The 22,752-nt window shown below is 43.4% G+C and overlaps 2 protein-coding genes across 2 annotated transcripts in view; both read left to right on the forward strand.

The window, feature by feature from the left end:
- Positions 1-88: 88 nt before the first annotated feature.
- On the forward strand, positions 89-15,311 carry top3b (DNA topoisomerase III beta). The gene is given in 18 exon segments (XM_031877894.1): positions 89-2,802; positions 3,349-3,455; positions 3,553-3,627; positions 4,050-4,246; positions 6,235-6,391; positions 6,478-6,591; positions 7,657-7,747; positions 8,844-8,998; positions 9,181-9,286; positions 9,462-9,608; positions 9,912-10,085; positions 10,451-10,579; positions 10,801-10,950; positions 11,242-11,342; positions 13,316-13,517; positions 13,820-13,902; positions 13,904-14,008; positions 14,564-15,311. Coding segments are annotated over 18 exon segments (2,616 nt in total). The 5' UTR covers positions 89-2,552; the 3' UTR covers positions 14,837-15,311.
- Positions 15,312-19,867: 4,556 nt separating this feature from the next.
- The window catches only part of ppm1f (protein phosphatase, Mg2+/Mn2+ dependent, 1F), a 10,604-nt gene continuing 7,719 nt past the window's right edge, over positions 19,868-22,752 (forward strand). The window contains exons 1-2 of the mRNA XM_031877885.1: positions 19,868-19,973; positions 22,009-22,249. Coding sequence (XP_031733745.1) covers positions 22,086-22,249 — 164 coding nt within the window. The 5' untranslated portion in view covers positions 19,868-19,973; positions 22,009-22,085. The remainder of the gene's footprint in view (positions 19,974-22,008; positions 22,250-22,752) is intronic.

Here is a 22,752-nt window from a genome sequence, read left to right on the forward strand (position 1 = left end):
CGATGTTTCAGTGGGTGGAGAGTCGGTGTTCAGTGGGTGGAGAGTCGGTGTTTCAGTGGGTGGAGTTAGGTTCAGACCTGGGAGTGAAGTTACACTTTCGTGACACATGTCATGTATACTTACACGTAGGTCCAACTTGCAATGCTGCGCTCGTTGATGCGGCTGGGCAGGTTGACCAGCTGGCTGTGGTAGTCCTGCAGGCTGTACGAACAGAAGGATTCGTCCACACACTGGTCGCCCAGTGGCATGGCCACACTCTGGTGATGGGCCATCAGACACAGCAGAAGGACGCGCAGCAGCTGGGTACAGACAATAACTTGTGTTAGTGTGGCCAGACTCTCTGTGCCAGCTACCTGGAGATGTGTCTGTTTGTCCAAATTCAAATGTGGAAACATGAAGAGATGATATCAGATTCAGTTCACGCACTGTGCAGTATGGACAATACAGCAGGATCAAACTGACCAATGTGTATCTGATCATGTTGTTGTAGACTTGATTGTGGTCTGTTGTTCCCCTTTATCAAGTCATAGGCAGACGACTGACTGGAGGTATTTCATACTCTATTTAGTAAAGACAGTTTTGACTCAGCTGGGATTTAAATTTCAGTATTTATTTTGTTCTCACTAAAATGTTTCAAAACCTGTCCAGTAAGCCGATCACCTTTATGTGGTCTTTATTACCTATTCTTTCATTAGATAGGTGGTGATCTTAGAGCGTTTTCTTTCTTGTAACGTTTGAGAACTTCCATTCTGTGTATTCTACCAAAACATGAGTGTGGTATCGTAAGAATGTCGGTGAATATCAGCCATTCCTCTGGTTCCATATAACTTTGGACGTCAGTTTGAAATTAATCAGGTTCAGCTGGGCGTTATTGTTCTGCGTCTTCTGCATATTCTCTGCATACAGTTTGTCCATTTACTCACTGATGCCTTCTGGAAGATGCACATAACCTGACAAATGTTCCTGCATGTCTGTAAAGTAAAGTCCTGAACTATTTCATCTTGTGATACAGATGATCTTTTTCATAGATCCACATCTTGTGCACAAGATCTATAGAAACCAGAATCATTCAGGACTTTGCTGGAGGACTTTACAGACCAGTGCAGCAATCTTGTTTGGTGATTTTTATACCCGCTTCTACTGCAACTGCAACTCTTTAATCTTAGTACTTGTGATTTTTAAACACACTAGCAGCGTGGCAAAAGGGACGGCTGGTCCACACTGAAATACCTCAATAGGTCCTGGATGGATTACCATGAACGTCTGTACAGACGTTGTGATGATCCCCAAAGATGGATTCTAATCACTTTCCTTCTGCTCAAAATACGATTTTGTCCTACAGTTCAGAAACTAATCCCGTTCCAATCAAACAGGTTCACTATCACATTCCAGGTTTTGTTGACCGACTGTAACTTTGAAACGATGTCCAGCGGATTCGTCTACCTCAGACTGAGACCTTGTATTAGCTTCACCTGAACTAAACCATGAACTGCATGCTGCTGAGATAAGGACGGTGGATTTTGTCCCACATCTCACAGCCAGAATGATTACAGCTACCCATAACTATTTCAACATGCATGTTGGGTGAGAGCATGAACTACGGTAGACTTGGAAAAATATAAACGTAGCCTTTGAAGCCATAGCTGGTCTACTCTGAAGGTCAGCCACGTGTAGCCTCAGTGGTAGCTATCTGGAACAGTCAGTCATCAACATAAAGGTTTCTTACCTGGAGCTGATCCATGGCAGAAGGTGACTGGAGATTGGTGTGTTTTTCCTTTGGTAGTTCACTGGGTCCTGTATCTGGACCTGGACCTGCCTCTATTTATGTGTCTAGCATCCACTGTGTGTGTGTGTGTGTGTGTGTGGGTGTGGGTGTGGTGAGGTGAAGGAAGACATATTGGTCACTCTGATTCCCATCATAATAGTTTGTGTCCATGTTCCCGTAATTAGCATTCAGCCTCGAGAGAATAATTGTATTCAGAGATGACGTCAGCGTGCAGCCTTGAGTCCAGGTAACTGAGGGAGGACCCTCACCACCCCCCCCCCCCTTACTGAGAAATGGGACACAGCCATTAGAGGTCTGACTCATCAGCCAGCGTTCGCTCTAGTTTCAGAAGTAACTTCATGTTTACGTTTTTGAGCGCATTTGAAAAGTTTGACAAAAGTTCTATACACTTAAATATACTAAGAAATCTTCTTTCATTTTGGCATATTATGGAAGATTACGTTGGCATTATTCTATAACTATAGTTTTTGTTTCAGTGGCCAAACATTTGTTGCATCCTGCAAAGGTTTACAACTCACCACTTGATGTTGCATATTAAAACACAACCGTTTAACATTAAATGTACTTCTGTATACTTTCAGACAGCATATGTATTTGTAAAAAAGAAAATTTAAATTTTTATGAGTGATGTACTATCAGGCGTTGGTACACGAGTACTTGTTAGGATATTTTCATTATTGGTCTGGATCTTTCCATTAGAGTTTAAACAATATTCATTGCCTTTGCTATCGATCACTTCTGTTGAAGGCGTTGTATTTCACTGTATATGCTTCCGTTCAAATATGGACGTAGAAATGTTCTGAATGCTCTTGTGGTGAAATCTTTTACCTCTTTAATGGCCGTATTGACTGAGTACTACCTCATCTCTTCTCCTTGTCCTGAAGGAAACTGTACAAGTCGCAAGGGGCTCAACGGAGCATGCTCGGTGCACGAATACCCCGGCAGCTTCCGGGGCCAAAGTGTACGCTTCAAGATGACTTCTGTCTGTGGACATGTGATGAGTCTGGATTTCATTGGTGGGTACCATCCAGAGTAGGTCCTGCTCACACACCGAACTTTCATTCATGACATTTCCTTGCTGTGCTTAAAAATGTGATCACATTAGTTTACCTCATTGACAGAGGAAGAGAGAATAGAAATGGATGTAACGTTGCAATTCAATCGATCGAAACAGGACAGTTTTCAGCTCATTAGCCGTGACCGGTGACTGGCCAATCAGTAGAGTACACAGTATACAGTATACGTGTAACAATGTGTGTAAGAAAAGCCATAATCTAGCTGTGAGGAATAGGCCTCAGGTCCTGGTGATTCCTCATAGAAGTAGAAATGATGGATGAAAACACAATCATTCATTTACTATTCCTTTTAAATTGCATGACACAATAGTGACGATAACAAAGTAAAAAGATAACATTTGGAATCGTTGACGGTTTACAGTGACGGTTGAAATGACGCCATGCAGTTGCCGTACCGGTGCTCTGCCCCTTCCAAACATCCAAACTCTTTGGTTTACTCGTAAATGTGCTCAAACTGTTTATGAACTTTGCTCTTTTCTTTTCTAGGGAAGTACAACAACTGGGACAAGGTGGACCCTGCAGAGCTCTTTAGCAAGGCTCCCACAGAGAAGAAGGAGGCCAACCCCAAACTCAACATGGTCAAGTTCCTCCAGGTAGGTGTGGTTGGTTTCCACAAGACACTCTGTGTATCAGCTGGATGTCAGTGTGTTGTGCTTTGGTGCTGACCCCAAGGTTCTGTGTTCATGTCAGGTTGAAGCCAGAGGCTGTGACTACGTGGTTTTATGGTTGGACTGTGATAAAGAAGGCGAGAACATCTGCTTTGAGGTAATTCAGGGCTTATTTAGGCTACAGCTGGTATTAACGTGTGTGTGTGTGTGTGTGTGTGTGTGTGTGTGTGTGTGTGTGTGTGTGTGTGTGTGTGTGTGTGTGTGTGTGTGTGTGTGTGTGTGTGTGTGTGTGTGTGTGTGTGTGTGTGTGTGTGTGTGTGTGTGTGCTCATCTCAAACGGTGGAGCTTAATTGACTACATGTATGATGTGTTATGAAGTATGTCATGTAATTAAAATGAGCTCTACCTTTACCTGCTGTAACATTAAAGTGATGAACACATAACTTCGTCAATAATTATTAACCAATGATGTAAGCCTACCATGAACATATCATTTGATGAATGGAATACTTTTACTTAAAGCAACATTGACTTTATATTGCCATCTTTCTACCGGTCATTGTTTCTCTTTCCTCTCAGGTACTGGATGCCATCGAGCCGGTGATGAACCAGGGGAGTGTTGGGGAGCAAACTGTTTACCGCGCCAAATTCAGCTCCATCACTGACACTGACCTCTGTAACGCCATGAACTGCCTTGGAGAGCCCAACCGCAATGAAGCCCTGTCCGTGGATGCACGTCAGGAGCTGGATCTGCGCATCGGCTGTGCCTTCACCCGGTACTTTTCTACAGCTACAACCGTTTTACTGCTGTTTCTTTCATAAATTTAATACAAAATCACACATTTATCAGGTAGCCAGTTGTATCAACTAATGTAACAATGGCATTGCAGTTGTTACGGTCGGTTATCCTGGACCCATAAGCAGACACCGAGACGGTAGTGTAGGTGAAGGAAATAGGTTTTATTGAGTTGTTCGTAGAGCCGGCGGAGAATGCAGGTCGGAAGGTGAGGCGGCGTGAGTGGCAGCGGCTGGGCTGCGACGTGGGCGCCGGGATCTTGAGACACAAGGAAAAGACAAGTTAGTCGTAATCTCAGATAAGCGAAGTTCAACAAACTCTTAGTAGAGGAAAAACTCAGAGGGGCCGAGGTCGTAGCTACCACTGAGCTGACGAAACAATCTGAGAGAGAGTGAAGGTACTTGAGCTGCATGTGATTGAAGGTCTGATTGCCGGCAGGTGCGGAGATGAGCCCAGGTGCTGGGTGATGGAAGCCGTGCCATGCCACACACAGAGAGAGAGAGAGAGAACACAGAGGGGAGATGCCAAGAACGAGCTGGAGTCACAGTGGAGCCGTGACAGCAGTAACAGTTGAAGCCATTACTTCTAATGGCTTGTCGCTGTCTGACAGAGCTTGGGCGTAGCACGCCGTGCTGCTTGGCGAGCATGTATGTGTGCTATGTGAGAAGCTGCCTGTGTGAAAGGTAGCAATGGAAACATGGTCCATGGAGATTCATTGATCTGGGCATTCTCTCACTAATCTAGCGGAATGGATTCGATAGTGAAGCACTGACAAAGCGCTCTGACCTATGCAATCATTTTTGACATGGTGACAATGGTGGGGTAAGCTAATCATTTAAAAAAGTCATGAAATAGCTGCGACGTCCATGCATCCCAGTACGGTGTCCGGACAGTCCCATTAGCTGTGGGGACCAAATCAAGTTCACTACATGTTGGACAATTATGACCGTTAAGGTTTTTGACCGTGTCTGTCTTCACTGCATCGTTCAAAGTAGAAATATGACAAAGAAAGTTCTGAGAGACCGAGAGAGATGACAACGTTCAGGGGCCAGATCTCCATCCATACATTGTGATCACATGGTCCATGAGTAAACCACTGGTCCAACCAGCACCAGGTCTTGATACAGAGGTTGGAGCACACTAACACCAACCTGTGTACAAATAGTAGTTCGACTTGGGGGGGAATCGATCTTTTATTACATAAACTATTTAAAAAAAAAAAAAAAAAAAATCAAATCAATTGCTTTTTCAGTCCACTAGATGGTGCTGAGTTGTTTTCTGGTGAGGTCAGCAAAGGTCCCGGGTCAGTGTGATTGGTAGGAAGTTGGTCAAAACAAAGAGAGACATCTGGCCTCACAACGGGGTTAAATCTGTAGCCAGGCTCATGGGCCAGGCTCATGGGGAGAGTGCAGCGCATAACTGTCTCTCTGCCCTTGACGTCCACGCATCGCAAGTTATACTGAGTTATATAACTCTTATATCCTACTTATATAAGTTATAGTTCATATACTGAGTCCACACGTTTGCATTTAGTTAAGTTGGACTATGTAGTAATACAAACAGTTCAGTTTGTCAGGTTCATGCAACATCTAGGACATTGTTGGTCAGTCTGTCTGCTTGACAATCCTATTTTGCTGCAATAAAAATGATTGAAGTGAGATGAACAGACTGAAAACTTTATCTTATTATCTTATGTTGACACAGTTTTCCTTTGGGGACATCATTTGAAGTTGAAAAAAGTAATAAATCGCAATATATCGCAGTATCGTGATAATATCATATCGTGACCCAAGTATCGTGATAATATCGTATCGGGGGATCTCTGGTGATTCCCACCCCTATTGCATACTCAGCTTTAGGTTATGTAATCAGTTAAACAGAAGAAATAATCCCAATTGCATCAGATTCTTTATTCAGGATGACATGCGTTTGATGGCGACTGTCCTTTGTTGGTCAAATGTTTCTCAGGTTCCAGACCAAATATTTCCAGGGTAAGTACGGCAACCTAGACTCCTCCTTGATCTCGTTTGGACCATGCCAGACCCCAACACTAGGCTTCTGTGTGGAACGCCATGACAAGATCCAGTCCTTTAAACCAGAGACGTACTGGGTCATCCAGGCAAAGGTGCGCCCCTGGTTTCATTCCCTTCTACAGTGTCAATCACTTCTTCCTCCCGTGCTGTACTGACGGGCATGCTGTGTTGTGGTCAGGTATTCAGAGGGAAGGACAGCCCACTGACACTGGACTGGAACAGGGTGAGGGTCTTCGACAGGGACGTGGGTCAGATGTTCGTCAACCTGGCCAAGACATCCAGGGAAGCCCAAGTAAGTAATTTATTATTTATTATGATTCTATTGAATAACAATGTGTCTGCGGCGTGGGTGTTTTATAGCCTGACTGATACTACTGTAGTGACGTCAATATTTAGATTTTGATGTTATAGATTTTTTATAGATGTTTCCTTTATTTCTGGTTAATTAATTTTATTTGTTATAGCCTAAAATCCCAAATCTGCCTCAGAGGGCTTTACAATCTGTACTCATACGACATCCTCTGTCCCAGGACCCTCACATCGGTACAGGAAGAACTCCCCAAAAAACCTTTCTCTCTATTAATGAGTAATAATCTGCTCTGGCATTACGGAGGACCTTCTTATGTATCTTAAGACTAACAGATTCTTCCAAATTGGTGGAACGCCATGTTCTTTAAAGTGTTCATGATGTTTGCTTTAATTTGCGGGTTTGAGGGTTATAGCATGGAGCGAACCTCCTTTGTTTTACCATCTTCTTTTTTAGAGGAGCAATAGAGTCTAGTGTCATTCTCAGTGAGCCTGAAGCACTATCGACAAGATCATCAACCTGGGACGGACTAAAGTTATCACAGGAGTCCTCGTTTATACTGAAGCATGATATTGAGTTAAATACAGACGGAATCACTTCTTTAAATTGAGCTACAGCACCAGATAGACATCTACTGTAGTGTAGAAACTTTTGCTTAATGGCGTACACTCCGGTAGTAAGAATTTAAAAGTTATTAGATAATGGTCCGATGACATGAGGATTCTGTAGAAAGACTATTAAATCTTCTACGTTAATGACATAAGCCAGAACCAGGTCGAGAGTTAAAACAGTGAGTGGGTTTCTGTTCACTCTGACAGAAGCCAATCAAATCTAATAATGAGATGAACACAGAACTAAGGCTATCACTATCAACATCCACATGAATATTAAAGTCACCTACAGATCACCAAATATTAAAGAAACTTAAACTGTAAATAAAACTTCACAAGAGAATTTGTGGGAGTGCTACATGATTAATTTCCACACTGATGGATTCACCGATAGCTGACCTCTGATATAAAGCTGCATCATCGTTCCTCTCTTCATCAGGTGGAGTCGGTGAGTAAGAAGGAGAAGGCTAAGCAGAGGCCCCAGGCCCTGAACACTGTGGAGATGTTGAGAGTGGCCAGCTCCTCCTTAGGTATGTTCACGTCAACACAAGCAGCATTTCATCAGCTGTTCATTCCTTTTAGCTATTAGTTCTGCTCTAATTCATGTAAGGAGAGTGAATATTTGGGAATGTGTGAATGCATGTTATGGTGAGGTGATTTGCTGGTCACTAGTCAGTGCTGATGTTAAGCACGACTTTGTATGGATTTGGGCTACAACTTTAGATTTATTTTATTGTCAATTAATCTGCTTAATATTTTCATCTCGTCGTTTTAAGAAAATAATAAAATCTCTGCATCATAATTTGATTGATGTCATCAAATGACATCAATCCAAAATATGAAAATTAGCAAATCCTCACAATCGGGAAGCTGAATGTAGAAACGAGAGGTGCATCATCTTTCTGGCCATGATCTTAGAGTCAGGTTGTAAAGGTAAAGGATCGGGCTTGTGTTTCACATGTCTCTTCTGTGTACAATTCCCATGAAGAGAGCAAAACCAAGAATGTGATAGTCTGCCTCTAAATGCTTTCTGACTACACTAGCCTCTGTCACTCAGCCCCAAGCCCATTGGTTCCTACTGAAGACATACGTCTTTAAAAACGCATCACAAATGTATAGTTTCAGTTTTAGAAATAAAGGCTCAATCATCTCCTTAAACAGCTCATGATGATGAAGGAACATGTCACACATGTGTCTGGACCACAGCAGAGCTCTCTGGCACAATATAATGGCACGATACTTTAGGCTTTGGAAACAAACACTATACCTGTGATAAGAAACATGTAGAATATTCAGCCTTATTCTTCCAAATAATTAAAAGACTTTCTGTCATTCTAAACTATCAACAAAAATATAGACGGTGCAGCTTCAGTAGTTTCCCGAAGGAAAGTAATGGTGTAATTGGACAGGAAATGAGCTTATATATTCCAAACTGGTTCAAGGAAACCCCCCTTTTAAATAATATTGACAGCTTTTAGTCCAGGATACAGTCTGGATATTGACTTGACTCTCTAAAACCTTTGGACACCAGTAAGATCAACAGCAACAAGCAGTATGAGCTCCAGCTCCAGTTGTGTGACGGTGCAAGAAGAAGAGCAAATGATGTGATACTTTGTGATGTCTCAGGCATGGGTCCCCAGCATACCATGCAGATTGCAGAGCGCCTGTACATTCAGGGCTACATCAGCTACCCACGTACTGAAACAACCCACTACCCAGAGAACTTTGACCTGAAGGGAGCGCTGAAGCAGCAGACCAGCAATCCCATGTGGGCAGAAGAGGTGAGCACCACTGTGGGACCTAGTCTTAGTCTTTGTCTTCCCTGAGGATCTTAGACCGTCGCTAAAACTGTGGGAACACGGATAAATAATATTCATGCCATGATGCATTTAAGGCCAGTGGTGTATGCATACAGAGACCGATCGATCGCGGATAAACAGAAACGTGATTCCCTCTCCATCAGGTGAAGGCTCTGCTTTCAACTGGATTAAACCGACCCAGGAAAGGAGCTGATGTCGGAGACCATCCACCTATCACTCCCATGCGTGCCGCCTCAGAAGCGGAACTGGGTGAGTCGTATAACTAATTCAATAATGGATAATAGATAATGCATGTCCCATATGAGGTTACAAAGTAAGGGCAGCTGTCAAAATAGTCATTTGTACACACGAGGAGACCTTTCACTCTGATATCCCCTTCATGTTAAGCCTCTAACCCCAGTTCTTCCTCCTCTGCTATTCACAGGAAGTGATGGCTGGCGGCTGTACGACTACATCACACGCCATTTCATTGCCACTCTCAGTCAGGACTGCAAATACCTACAGACCACCATTGACTTCAACATCGGCACAGAGGCCTTCTCGTGTAGCGGCAAAACCCTGATATCACCAGGTAACGCAGCTGCTCACACCATGCATGGATCTGAAATCCCTGAAGGAGTCGGTGCAGGTTACTGTGCATTAACTCTTGTTAATCAACTCGGTCTATAGTAAAGGGATGGAGAGGTTCAAGTTGTAATCTCGAGGATTGTCATTTCTACAAATGTCTGTTAAGTCACTTTCTATCGCTACTAAAGTTGTAGCCTGATTTAATAAGTCACTAGTTTAATACTCGCTAGTAGTCACTAAGAAGTAAGGAAGGACTACAAGAAGCTGCTTCAACCCACTTCGTGCTAAGTGCAGATTCTCTCCGCAGGTTACACTGCAGTGATGCCGTGGCAGGGCATCCCTCTGGAGGAGGCCATGCCTGTCTGTGAGTGTGGAGACACTTTCACAGTGGACGAGATCAAGCTGGTGGAGAAGCAGACCAGCCCCCCAGAGTACCTGACCGAGGCTGAACTCATCACCCTCATGGAGAAACATGGCATTGGTATACCTCTGCAATGTCTGTTCAACATGTGTTCTGTTCCTGAAGGATCTCGTAAGATAGGAAGCAGCCGGTGCAGCATGTTGGCCTCAATGTGTTGCTACAGGGGAGAGTGGGAGAATGAACAAAATACATCCATGTAAACTACATGTACCCACAGCAATACAAAACTAGTCAAAGATGATTAGATGGTGATTAGATTTGTTTTCTAGCCTTTTTATATGCAGATTAGTAGAAGTTAATACTCACCACTTGATGCTGCTGCGTCTGTAAGATGACCTGCATGACAGCATTCATCTGCAGAGTGATGATGGTGATGACGACAAGAACCAGTTTTACAGATGTTGCCGTCTGTCCTCCGTCTTCAGGTACTGATGCCAGCATTCCTGTCCACATCAACAACATCTGCCAAAGGAACTATGTGACTGTGGAGAACGGACGCAAGTTGAAGCCAACCAACCTGGGCATTGTCCTGGTCCATGGTTACTACAAGACAGGTCATTTACCGTCTAATGATGCACATTCTCTGACATGTATGTGGGATTTATAGCTCTGCATTGATTGCAGGTTTCTAGAACATTGCACAATCATCTTTGGATGCTGTGTTGACTGATTGTCCGGTATAAATAACCCTTTAGGACATAAGACCAGATAGGATGGTCCACTTCATTCAAATTCACGAGCCACCTTAATGAGAATTTAAATGTGTGCTTTGCAGATGCAGAGCTGGTGCTGCCCACCATCCGTAGCGCTGTGGAGAAGCAGCTGACCCTTATCTCTCTGGGTAAGGCCAACTTCCAGCAGGTCTTGCAGCACACGCTGGATATCTTCAAGAGGAAGTTCCACTACTTTGTGGACTCCATCCCCAGTAAGTTCACTGCATCCACAGCAACGTCAGGTCAACAGCAGGTCATGGCATCCTCACGCACAGCTAGTCCTGATACCATGACTTGTTTTAGGTCTTTTATACAATAAAATGATAATCTGGTCTTGGGTCACGTCTCTCGTCTCACTGTAATTGCAAGATAGACAACAGCTAGTAAGTAGAATAGCGTTGCGCCTCACACACAAACAAGTGCACACACCCTCACATCAAAGATTCCTCGGTGCATTTCTATGCAGCTCTAGCCCAGCGTTTCTGTCTGTTGTGTGTTTACAGGCATGGATGAGTTGATGGAGGTCTCCTTTTCCCCCATCGCTGCCTCTGGGAAGCCGCTGTCCCGCTGTGGCAAGTGCCACCGCTTCATGAAGTACATCCAGGTTAGCAGAAGTGTCCAAACTAATCCTTTAAAGAAAGCATGATTGTAGATTTGAGTGTCTGACATTAATTCTCTGTGACGTTGCCCCTTTCAAAATGAACACGGCCCATACCAGAGCATAGGACACCTCTCTGAGGTGTGGGAACCCGCCCTCTGTAGATATGAAGACAGATGTTTGGTGGCTCAGGTCATTATTAGTTTATCACCGGTCCACTTCAATGATTTGTGTTCTCTGTTGTCTCTGTGTGAATGTCCTGTCTGTCTGTAGCTTTGTGGCACATAGCTGCTATATCTCAACCAGGGCTCCCTTGAGAAGGTACCCTGTGTGTCAACGACATTACCTTTTTAAATAAAGGTTGTACAAGACATTTAAAAAGTGCAGTTAACATCACAGGACAAGACAATGAGGTACCACAGCCAACTTTTGCCAATTTGCCCACTTTAACACAGTAATGCTACAAGCCCCTTGTTGAGTCACTGTGCCCTCAGTATCAGTGCCAAGGATTCTGTTTCTTGCTTGAGAAATATGGCTTATTAGCCCGAAGTACAATTTGTATCGGGGCAAATAACGATTGACTTTGGAGAAGTAGATTTCTTACCTGTAACGTTAAACCCTGCTGACTTATTGCACAGCCCGTCACTTCCTGTCTTGCTGTTGTGCGTTGGCCTTCTAACTTCAGCTTTAAAGAAGAACTTTAAAATGCTAAAGCAGACGTGTTCCCTTCATTAGCATTTCAGCCTGATGGAAACCACTGACCGGGACCACTTTTAAAGCCATGAATGAATCATGAGGCTGCAGATCTTTTTGTCATTGTTATTTTATCTGAATATATGTGTACTGGGTTGCGTGTGACTGTTAAGTGGTCTGTTCTGGTGGAAACCACAAGGTGACCCATGAATAAAGTACTCTGGGAGCTACGTAAGGTGAAGAACTTGCATGTTTAAACTGGTCCACGGGCTCCTAGAATGTACATTTCTGCCTCATTACAGATTCAAGGAACTTTATCATTCTGTCATGGAAGTTTATATTAGGAATCCAGCACATGTGGCGACTGGGAGTCACATGGAGCTGTCATGTGCTTTAGCAATACAACATTTTTGTCATACATACAGTGGCATCTTCTATTGTGTTATATATTTAATTTAGAATGGAATAAATTCACACAATAACCCAGAATGCGTTTGAAAACACAGGTCTGCTGATGTCTTCAGTGATGATCTCTGACCTTTTCGTGTTTGCAGTCTTAAGTAGGGTTGTTGTTGTTCAAACCGGTTTGATATTAAGCATTCTCTCTGCATTCTCTCTAGTGTCCACCAGGGGGCGACTCCTCTGGTTGTATAGAAGTCTATGAGAAAATGACTACTTCTCTCTTGATTTATTACCTCAGTAAACATTGTAAACATGAGTTTATGGTCTCAATCTCTAGTTTCAAGTCTTCTTCAATACAGCATGATGTTCATTTAGTACATTATGGTCCATTTAGAGTCACACAGACCATAAAGCAGGGGATGCTTTAGGGCGGGGCTACACAGTGATTGACAGGTCTCTACCACTGCAGTGTCCGGTCAGGTAGCTGTCCATGTTTTCGTCTTACAACATTAACCCTTTCACACTGTGTTTTCACTTCATGAAAGTTGATTGTAAACTTTTTGCCTAAACAAGTCTGGTTCAGTGTTTGATTGTACCGAGCTCACAAGTGTTCAGAGATCACCTCATCCATTCTTCCTCTCGGTACTCTCTCACCGTAGAGTCCCACTGATCAGAAGCTCGTGTTTATGCATCAACACTCATGAAGTGCTCTGCATTGACCCTTCGTGGTTGAATGTGTGCGTGTAGAGGGCGGGATGTGAGGCTGGACCAGCTGAACACATTCACAGGTTGATTTGGGATTTATAACAGGAAGTAGCACAGAGGCAGGCGTACGCAAGGTTTTATAAATCTGAATATTTTTTGTTTACTTTCCTAATGTCCAGTGCAAGCCCAGCAGGCTCCACTGTTCCCACTGTGACGAGACCTACAGTCTTCCCCAGAACGGAGCCATCAAGCTGTACAAGGAGCTCCGCTGTCCGCTGGACGAGTTTGAGCTGGTGCTGTGGACCTCTGGATCCCGGGGCAAAAGCTACCCGCTGTGCCCGTACTGCTTCAGCAACCCGCCTTTCAGGGACATGAAGAAAGGTAGGACCAGTCTCATCATGTCCCTCTGAAGTCTCATAGTGGCTGATAAGCCTTAGCATTGTGACCCCGACAGCAGATGTGAAACTAGCCCCAACACTAGTAAGTCATTTATTACTTGATGATGATGACTTATGTTGAAACATTTAATGGTCTTTTATGATGAAGTTGTAGTTCTATCTCAGGCTGTCTTTTACATCTTGTGGCAAACAGTAAATCTAACACGGTGTGTGTTAGATTGAGTCTCTTGTGTACTTTTTGAGTCTTTTTATCGATCTCTATTCATATCGATCTGCATTTTCCAGGTATGGGATGCAATGAATGCACCCATCCTTCCTGTCAGCACTCTCTCAACTCTTTGGGCATTGGACAGTGTGTGGAGTGTGATGGGGGGGGTTCTGGTGCTGGATCCCACTTCTGGACCAAAATGGAAGATGGCATGTAATAAATGCAACGTGGTGGTGCACTTTTTTGAACATGCACACAGAGTGCAGGTAAGAGAATATTCCTACATCTTGTCCTATGTCTATGGCCCAATGTTGCATACAATGTCTAAATGGGCTTTATAGGCCTAGAACAGAAAACACACTCCGTGATCTAAATATGCAAACGTCTGCAGGCACCAAACATATCACCAGCTGATTTCCCTGATCAATGCACTTTCAACTACGAGTCGAATACTGATTGTATTCAGCTGCAGATGAACCACACTCGCTGCTCTATTGGAGGCAGCAGCACAGTGCAGTGTCTGTGGGATTGAGTCAACATATATTCAAGTGTGTGTGTGTGTGTGTGTGTGTGTGTGTGTGTGTGTGTGTGTGTTCATAGTAATGAAGACAATGTGTGGCTCACAGATGTATGTTCAACATGTCTTCATAAATTGCATCTTGCTACAGGTACAGTGAGTCGGTGTATGACGCTCTGTAGGCTGTTAGTTGTGGAGTGATTTGAACTCGTTGGTCCCCCGTCCTTGAAGGTTTTATTACTTCCCCTCTTAACATCTCTGTTGATTGATATGCTGCCTCTGTGGTTCTCCTTTGTTCATGAAGGTGGCTCAGGAGAGCTGCGATGCCTGTGACGCCTCTCAGGTCGCGGTGGACTTCAACAAGACTCGCACTCCACTTCCTGACGGCGAGACCCAACACACCGGCTGTGTTTTCTGTGATCCAGTCTTCCAGGATCTGGTGGAGCTCAAACATGCCACCATGAGGTACCGGGGTGGGGGTGCGAGGCGAGGAGGACGGGGACGTGGCAGAGGACGCCGTGGCAATCCTAAAAAACCTAAAGACAAAATGGCTGCCTTGGCAGCTTACTTTGTATAGTGTCTGTTTGTAGTGCATCCTGTTGTTTCATTTTTCCATTTGTTTTAACGTGTATTTAATTACACTGGAGTAAAATATGTATTTGGAAAATGTTTGCCTCAAGTGTTTATTTACCATAAAAAGAGCTTATAAATATATACAGTATGCTGTCAACTTTAAAATAGAAAATGGTGGGTAAAGAGTTGCAGTGACACAATTGAAATTTCAAGAAAATAGTTGCAGTCTATCGTGTCCTTTTCTGTTCGTTAACATGAAGACGTATTGTGGGCAGAGCGTAGGTAGAACAGAATAATTCTCTCAATACGTCCGTTAATACAAGCTAGCAAGTTTTGTTGGCTTGTTTTTTTATAAAGGCTCAAGAAAATACAAGTTTGTCTCAATATCTTCAGTCACTCACTCTCCATGGCTGCGAGTGTAACCTGAGAAAGTTAATATTAACCAACTGGACTCTATATGCCGACCCTGAGGCAGTCAGCTAGCTCCCACCTGCTCTCCTTGCCACCAGGATTTAGGCCACATGTGTCAAACTCGAGGTCCGAATCCGCCACGTCATTTCATGTGGCCTGCAAAAAATAAATAAATAAATTACAAAAAAAAAAAAAGCATGAAAATAGACGTGAAAATTTAAATATCCCCATGGACGAAATTATGAGATAGAAAGTCCAAATGATGAGATACTTAAACACACCAGTCATAGAAGCAGCTCTTCACAGGTTGACCTACATTTGAAATATAAATGGATTGTGAGTACATTGAAGACTTCTTTAAACGTGCAACAGATGAAATACTTCACGTGGGATTGTACTGAGCAAACGCACCCTTGAGAGGATTTTAAGCAAGAAGCACCAGCTCTGGTGTAGAAAGAATAGAACCGATGTGGCTGAGGTGACGACCTTCATTGAACAACAACTGGAAACATCTGGTCAGTGTCATGGTTACAGATGGATGCACCAAAAGTGCCATGGGGATATTTGTCGTCTAACTTTTCATCTTTTTTTGTAGTTTTGTTTTGCTGCTGGAAATGTGCTTCCATATAACAGGCATATTGTCTTAAAATGAAAGTATGCTGCTTTACATTGTAAAGTGACCATAAACTACATCTCCCATAATGCATGTCAGTTTTGTGATCCGCAAAATGACGGCATCCTGCCGCTAGACAGCATTGTTTACATTTAATGAAAGATAGGAAATCGAATACATGTTTGTGCTTGAAGGAGAAACACCGGTCTGTCTTCTGTGTTCTGAGGCAGCGATGAAGCAGATGAAGGAATCTCACAACACGTCACCAAACACGGAGCCAGGTATATGCTAAATTTAGCCTCCAAGAAAAACATAAAATTGTTATATGTTATAACAGAAATGTGCTTAAATATATTTATATAACTGCATGTACAATATTTTTACATTTGAATAAACAATAAAATGCAGAGACCGTTATTTAACAATATGTTAGGGAGTAGTTACATTTATACAGTCTTACAGTTACAACCGGCCCTCTGAGGGAAACCATGATGCTTCCATTCGTATTTCTGCACCACAGGCCAGCACAGAGTGGACCATCTCAGTCAAAAGATATGTTGGGTCGGAAAAGAATTTTAGGATGACTGACACAGGGGCAGGATGTCCTGTCCATCTCTGCTCCAGAAGGCGTTTAAGATGCACACCCCTAGTGCAACTGAGGGCTTCTTGCAGAATTTGCAGAGGGCATAACACACATGAACAACGTCCACTACAGCTGTCTCTGCTGACATTGCGTGTACTACCACTTGTGTAACTGGTGGATAAGACAAAGTACATATGGTATCTCAAGACCTAGTTTCTCTTGCAGTAGCTTCTGGATGCCACCATGGCTTCCAGATATCAGAGCAGCCCCATCAAATACCTGGCTTTGAGTCTTTAATGTGTCCGGTCCAACTTATCATACAAGGCCGTATCGTACAAGGCCCGCAGCACCAAATCTTCTGTCCATCTCACGCTCCATTTTACTCTCACTCGTGAACAAGACCCCGAGATCCTTGAACTCCCTCACTTGGGGCAGTGATTCACTCCCAACCCTGAGGGTGCAATCCACCATTTTCCGGCAGAGAACCATGGCCTCAGACTTGCAGGTACTGACTCTTATGCCGACTGCTTCACATTTGTTTGCAAACCACCCCAGTGCGTGCTGAACTTCATTTAGCTCTGCCAAAACGGTGTCTGTTAATGTCCGTGCATCACCTTTGTCAGCTGTTGGTGTGGTATGGTTAGCAGGTGCTCTGTGACCTCATATGACTTGTGTTTTCACAACCGGTGGGATCATGGGTTCCATCTACTTGTAATACTTGTGTCATATGAGTCGCCTATTGCCCCCACTATAGCCTTAGTCACCACGCTCCTGAATGTATTTTATTTCAATCATTTTGCATGTCGTGACAGCTGTAAGTAGCCAGTGGTGAACCGTGTGTTTTATACCTGGGCCTTCAGTGCTGTCCTACTACAGTTGAACCTCCTCCTAATAACCTCATTATGACGCCACAGCTACGGTTATTTGTTTCATGTAAACACCTCATATTCATATAACTGCAACATTTGACAATTGAAATAACATGTTACATGAAGCTCAACACCTACAGATACACTAAGTGCAGATACATGAATACATGCAAAACTATAACGCATGCAGGTCTGGCACTATGACGCAGCATGACGGGATGCTTCGTCATTAACGGACAATGCATGGAGTCAAAATCAATTAATTATCACAATGACCAGAACAAACTCACAAGAACCAGTCACATATATTTATATGACAAAGCATGACAAATCAATCCAGCAACACTGCGGTGCTAAAACACGTATTGCGTCACACACTCAAGAGCACGAGTCATTCAAATATTATTCACATCAGAGGGAACAATATTAATCAGATCATAAAAACCACACAATAGAAAAATTAACACAGTAGTAACGCTACTGCAGATGTAAAAACAAATACCAAAGCTGCTGTTCACTATTTAAAGACAAAGTCCATCCTCCTTTCTTTGATTGCAAAGAGTTTAATCTCACAGTTGTTCAGTACATCGGTGCGGTTCAGTTCCAGTAAGAAGTCCTTCTCGATTCATGGACGCCAGTGAAGACAGTCGAGCCTCCCCAGTTGTATTTCCTAAATACGTTTTAATGCGCTTGAGGGCTGAAAATGTCCGCTCGACAGAGGCAGCAGATTTCTGCTAGCTAGTTTCACAACAGTCACGCTAGCCTACTGACCAATCAAGCCGCACGTTAATGATGACGTACTTGTAGGCCAGCTAGCAGGCTCTAACATGTCAAAGAATACGCCCAACATGTCAAACTAATGCTGCGGCGAGAATTCATCGCGCTGCATATTTGCGTCAATCGCGCCGCTGGTCAAAACGCTGGGGACCAGTGTTCATTCGCGCTGGACGCGCCGGAGAGGGGGCGCGGCTTATCGCCCTGAAAGCCGTTCAACTGTCCGCCATTAACCATGAAAAAAAATAACCTCTATTTCTGCTTAGTACGTGTTGTGGAAGTCACAGATATCCCGGGAAACTAAATGCCGTCATGTCTGGTTCATAATATTGTCCAGAGGAGCTCCGTGGATTTTATCGAGCTGTGTTCACTGTGTCTAGCAAGCCACACGTCGCTGTTTACTACAGCTGTATGAACACAAAATAAACTGATTTGGCTGTGATTTAACGGCAACAAACCGACAAAAAGGGACTCCGAAATAACTACGTAATGATGCCGATTTGTACTTGTCTTCCCAATGGAGCGGATGGAGCGGTGCTAGGCTATTCTAACATTGTAGCAGCTCCACCAACACTCAGAATAACGTCATGTAGACGTAAATACGGCAGCATCTATTCATTGTTTGTACCATATGGTTTACACACAAACACATGTATACACATAGTTTGGTCCGGTCTCTATTGATATGAGGTATCGTAGAGCTCTGGGTGAACACAGGATTTATTTCCTGATTCAACAACGGCAGGAAGTCAGTGATGACAGGGGAAGCAACTCAACGCTGATAGGCTATCGCGCCGGGGCGTAACGCGAATATTTCGCAGAAGTTGAAAAATTTCAACTTGCGCGTTTGGGGAGTTTGACGCGAATCTGTGGCGCGATTGACGCGAATTCGCGTCAAACGCCCCAAACGCGCGAGTAGTCAATCGCGCCGCGCCATCGCAAATTCGCGCCACGCCAGTCTCATCGCGTCTGTGCATAGACTTTGTATGTAATCTACTCACGCGAATAATTCGCGCCGCGTTTGGTGTGAACGCAGCATTAAGATCTGATTGGTTGAAGACTGACAATCAACAATATCGTCCCCATTCACTTACACTGCACATGGATTCACTTGTAATTCTGAAGGCCTCGGGCAGATCTTTTTACTTAGAGACAACATAGGGGCGAAATGTGATTGGATAAAAGCTCTCCTTAAAGTCTGTCTGGACACTGCTCCTAAAAGCTGAAAAGCTGCCTGTCTGGCTGGCTGGTGTTGACTCCAGGCTGTCCTATAATAGAGTAACAATATAGGCTACAAATAACACAGGAAAGCACTTTAAGTTTGAACGCTATTTATAAATATATAAATACCACCTTCACCCTGAAAGGTTTTTGTTTGAATATTATAGAAGCATTATCATTTTCACTCTCCATTTTCAAATTGCCATAGAGTTCGAACAATATTACTTGACTAGTCAACCATTATTATTGATTAATTCTTTAAGTCATTCTTCATGCAAAAACACCATACATTTACAGGTTCCAGGTTCCCAAATGTGATGATTTGATGCTTTTCTTTAAATGAATATTTTGGGGTTTTGGACTGATAGATCACCTTGATCTATGGAATATTATATTAAGTAGTTTTCACATATTCTTCTGACATTTAATTGACAAATCAAGAAGAGAATGCAGCTTAATCAATAATTAAAACAAGTTCAGTATTTTCAATGAATGTCCTATTTTGTTTTGTATGTTTTGAAGTCCTCCATGTAAATAGTGGTGTGGCCCTTTAAATCTCCAGTGGAAGGAGGAGGGACGTGTGCACAGGGAGATGCTCCTGTCCGTGGTACACTACCGTGCACACCAGCATCACGTTACACGGTTACAGCCAGCACGTCTTCCAGCACAGGTTCGTGTTTTACCGATGAATCTCTGTTACTGTTCCCCTCCGCTGTGTCTGTGGAACGTTACTCTGCTGACGGGTTGTTCTAGTTTAACGAGCTGCAGGTAACATGAAGAAACTGCGCTCCTCTAAACGGGGAAATGATCTTTTCTAAACGAATCCAGCCAGTGATGAACCTTCTGTTATGGTGCTGACTGCACGCATGCTGTTATTACGTGAACGTCTCAGCCATGAGGACGCTTCCATCGACACTAGTAAAGAAATAAGTTAACTTATAAAAACGGAAAATCACGCCATTGTTACGTCTTTTGGAAAGCATTGTATAAAACAACGCAAAACTATTAAATTGAGTAGAGTAGGCTGAACGTATGTGGCTACTAGCTATAATGCTATGCATACAGTTTGGACAGCTTTGGCACATGATGTGAAACAGCGAGGTACATGTTAACGTGTAGCCTGGGCAGCAGCAGCAGCCTGGAGGATGGTTAGTCTCTTCACTGCCACAGAAAGTAGAGCCTCGTTAGCCTCACTGTTACTGGGGCCACTTCCGCCCACTAAAGGACAAACAAAATCAGTCAGTCAGAAACGATGAGATCGTAGAACGTTTGACTTACTATCATACATTTGGACTTATACGGAAGCCCTAAACGGACATGATTGAAATACATAAATAAATACCGTTATGTCGATATTACGAGATAATTATCTCGAGAAAACAAGCTAGTTGTATCAACAAAACGAGATAATTTAACTCGCCATCACAAGAAAACAAAAGGTCGTCTTCTGTTGTTAGCTTACTTCTAATGTTTGGGTCAAATGAGTCGACGGTAAACGCATTTAACCGAGTTGACTGAGGCGCTCCTGAACACACCTCAATGGAGCGCCTTAGTTCAGCTACAAACTCTGGGAAGAACTGGTTCACTCTCTCCGGCTAGGACACTGTAATATACTTTGCTGATCATGGGGGTGAATTGGGTTACATTACAGTTGCTCCCATTCTACAATAGTTTGACGTTATATAACACAGATAAAGTATGAGACAATATAGAAAAGGCTTAACACGTTTTCTAGACTAGACTAGATAGGGTATATTTCTTCCTTAATGCAACCTTGTTTTGAATGTATAAATGAAACGTCTCTCTTAGTTTGAGCAGTTTACGAGTTCATGTCTGAACGGGTAGTCACTCGTACGGAACGTGTTCCATGAGGAACATCAGGCGGGTTGCAGGAGGGCTGGAGGGCTGCGGGTTGAGTCAGCAATGAGACTAATGCAGTGAATCACGCCCACTGGTCTGCCTTCACAGCCGCGTCGTATTTAGCACTCATGCATCAAAGGGTGTGGTTTGTTAATTGCCTAAAGTTAGATTTCCACCTCTGCCAATTGTATTTACGCTTCAACAATCATAAAGGTGATGTTCAATTGTAAAGATTATCTTGCTGTACAAAACGTGTAAATATTATAAACTTGTGATTGCCATAGAGCTTATTTTCTGCAATGATCCAAAATCCAGTGGTAGAATCCCATCTGTGGAGGGAACGCTATCTTCCTAGTATGTATGTAGTCCAAGATGTGCTGAAGTGCTCTTCCTCTAACATGCATCTGGGCCATTTGAATGCATTTACCGTTGGCTGGTATGATAATGATAATAAGAGAAAACAACCTTTTGTTTTCTTGTGATATTGAGTTAATTTTCTCGTTATCTCGAGACATCGCTTATTTTTTTGAGATTAACTCGTGATCTCAAGATAAATGTATTATAAAATGTCTGTTTAGAGCTTCCTTAGACTTTGTCTCAAGAGTTTAACTTAATAGATCAAAGACTTATAAGTGAAAAGTCATTGTGGTACCTCTCTAGCCCCCCGTCACTGCTCAGTACTTGGTCTGAGTGGGACTGGAAGCCAAGTCCCTTCCAACTGAGCTACTGCCGCCCTTTTACCAGCAAGGAATTAAAATGTCGGTCTGTGATGTGTATGCTGCTTTAATTTACCACCACGCAGTGCTCAGAGTGAAACTTGAAGCCTGCTTTCTTTTCCTTTTAAGTCTCCACTTGGGACCTGTGAGCCCTGACCCCTGACCCCCTGTTCACCTGAGAGCTTACTGCAGCCAGAGTCCGCAGGATGGAGGAGGAGGCCCGGTCCTTCCTGGGGAGCTTTGTGGAGGAGTTCCCAGCTGCTCTGGAGGACGGCAGTCCGCTACCTGTCAGCCCTCTGAGCCGCAGAGTCACCCTGGAGGAGCTGCATGGAGAGAGCCTGGAGCTGGGCCTGAGGCTGCTGGCTGCCAGGTACGACTGAGAGGGAGGAGCACACTAAATGCTTTGTACATGGTCTTATTTGGCATCCCATCACAGCCCAATATTTAAATCATTGCAAAGTGTCCACATGTGAAAAACTATACTTATCAAAATAGGAAAAAAGTAGCAAAGTTAGGAATGTTTTGTTTATTTTAGCATGATTGTATTATTATGTAATGGGTTGTAAGGTTAAAGGTACATTTCATTGTCATTGTACAACAGGGCTGCACAACAGAATGCAGTGTGTGTGTCTGTCTGTCTGTCTGTCTCTGCATTCCTCAGATTCCTGACAGCTCTGTTCTTGCCTGCTCATTCAGTATGCATGGTTGTCTTTGTTGTTGGGTTCACACTGCAGGGTGGACAGAGACATAGCTGCTGCTGACACGCTGTATAAACAACAGCTGTGACATAACAATATACAGTAACATAGCAATATACAGTAACATAACAATATACAGTGACATCACAATATACAGTAACATCACAATATACAG

Source organism: Anarrhichthys ocellatus, unplaced genomic scaffold, assembly GCF_004355925.1.
Source record: "Anarrhichthys ocellatus isolate YVR2014 unplaced genomic scaffold, GSC_Weel_1.0 scaffold153, whole genome shotgun sequence".
Lineage (NCBI taxonomy): Eukaryota > Metazoa > Chordata > Actinopteri > Perciformes > Anarhichadidae > Anarrhichthys > Anarrhichthys ocellatus.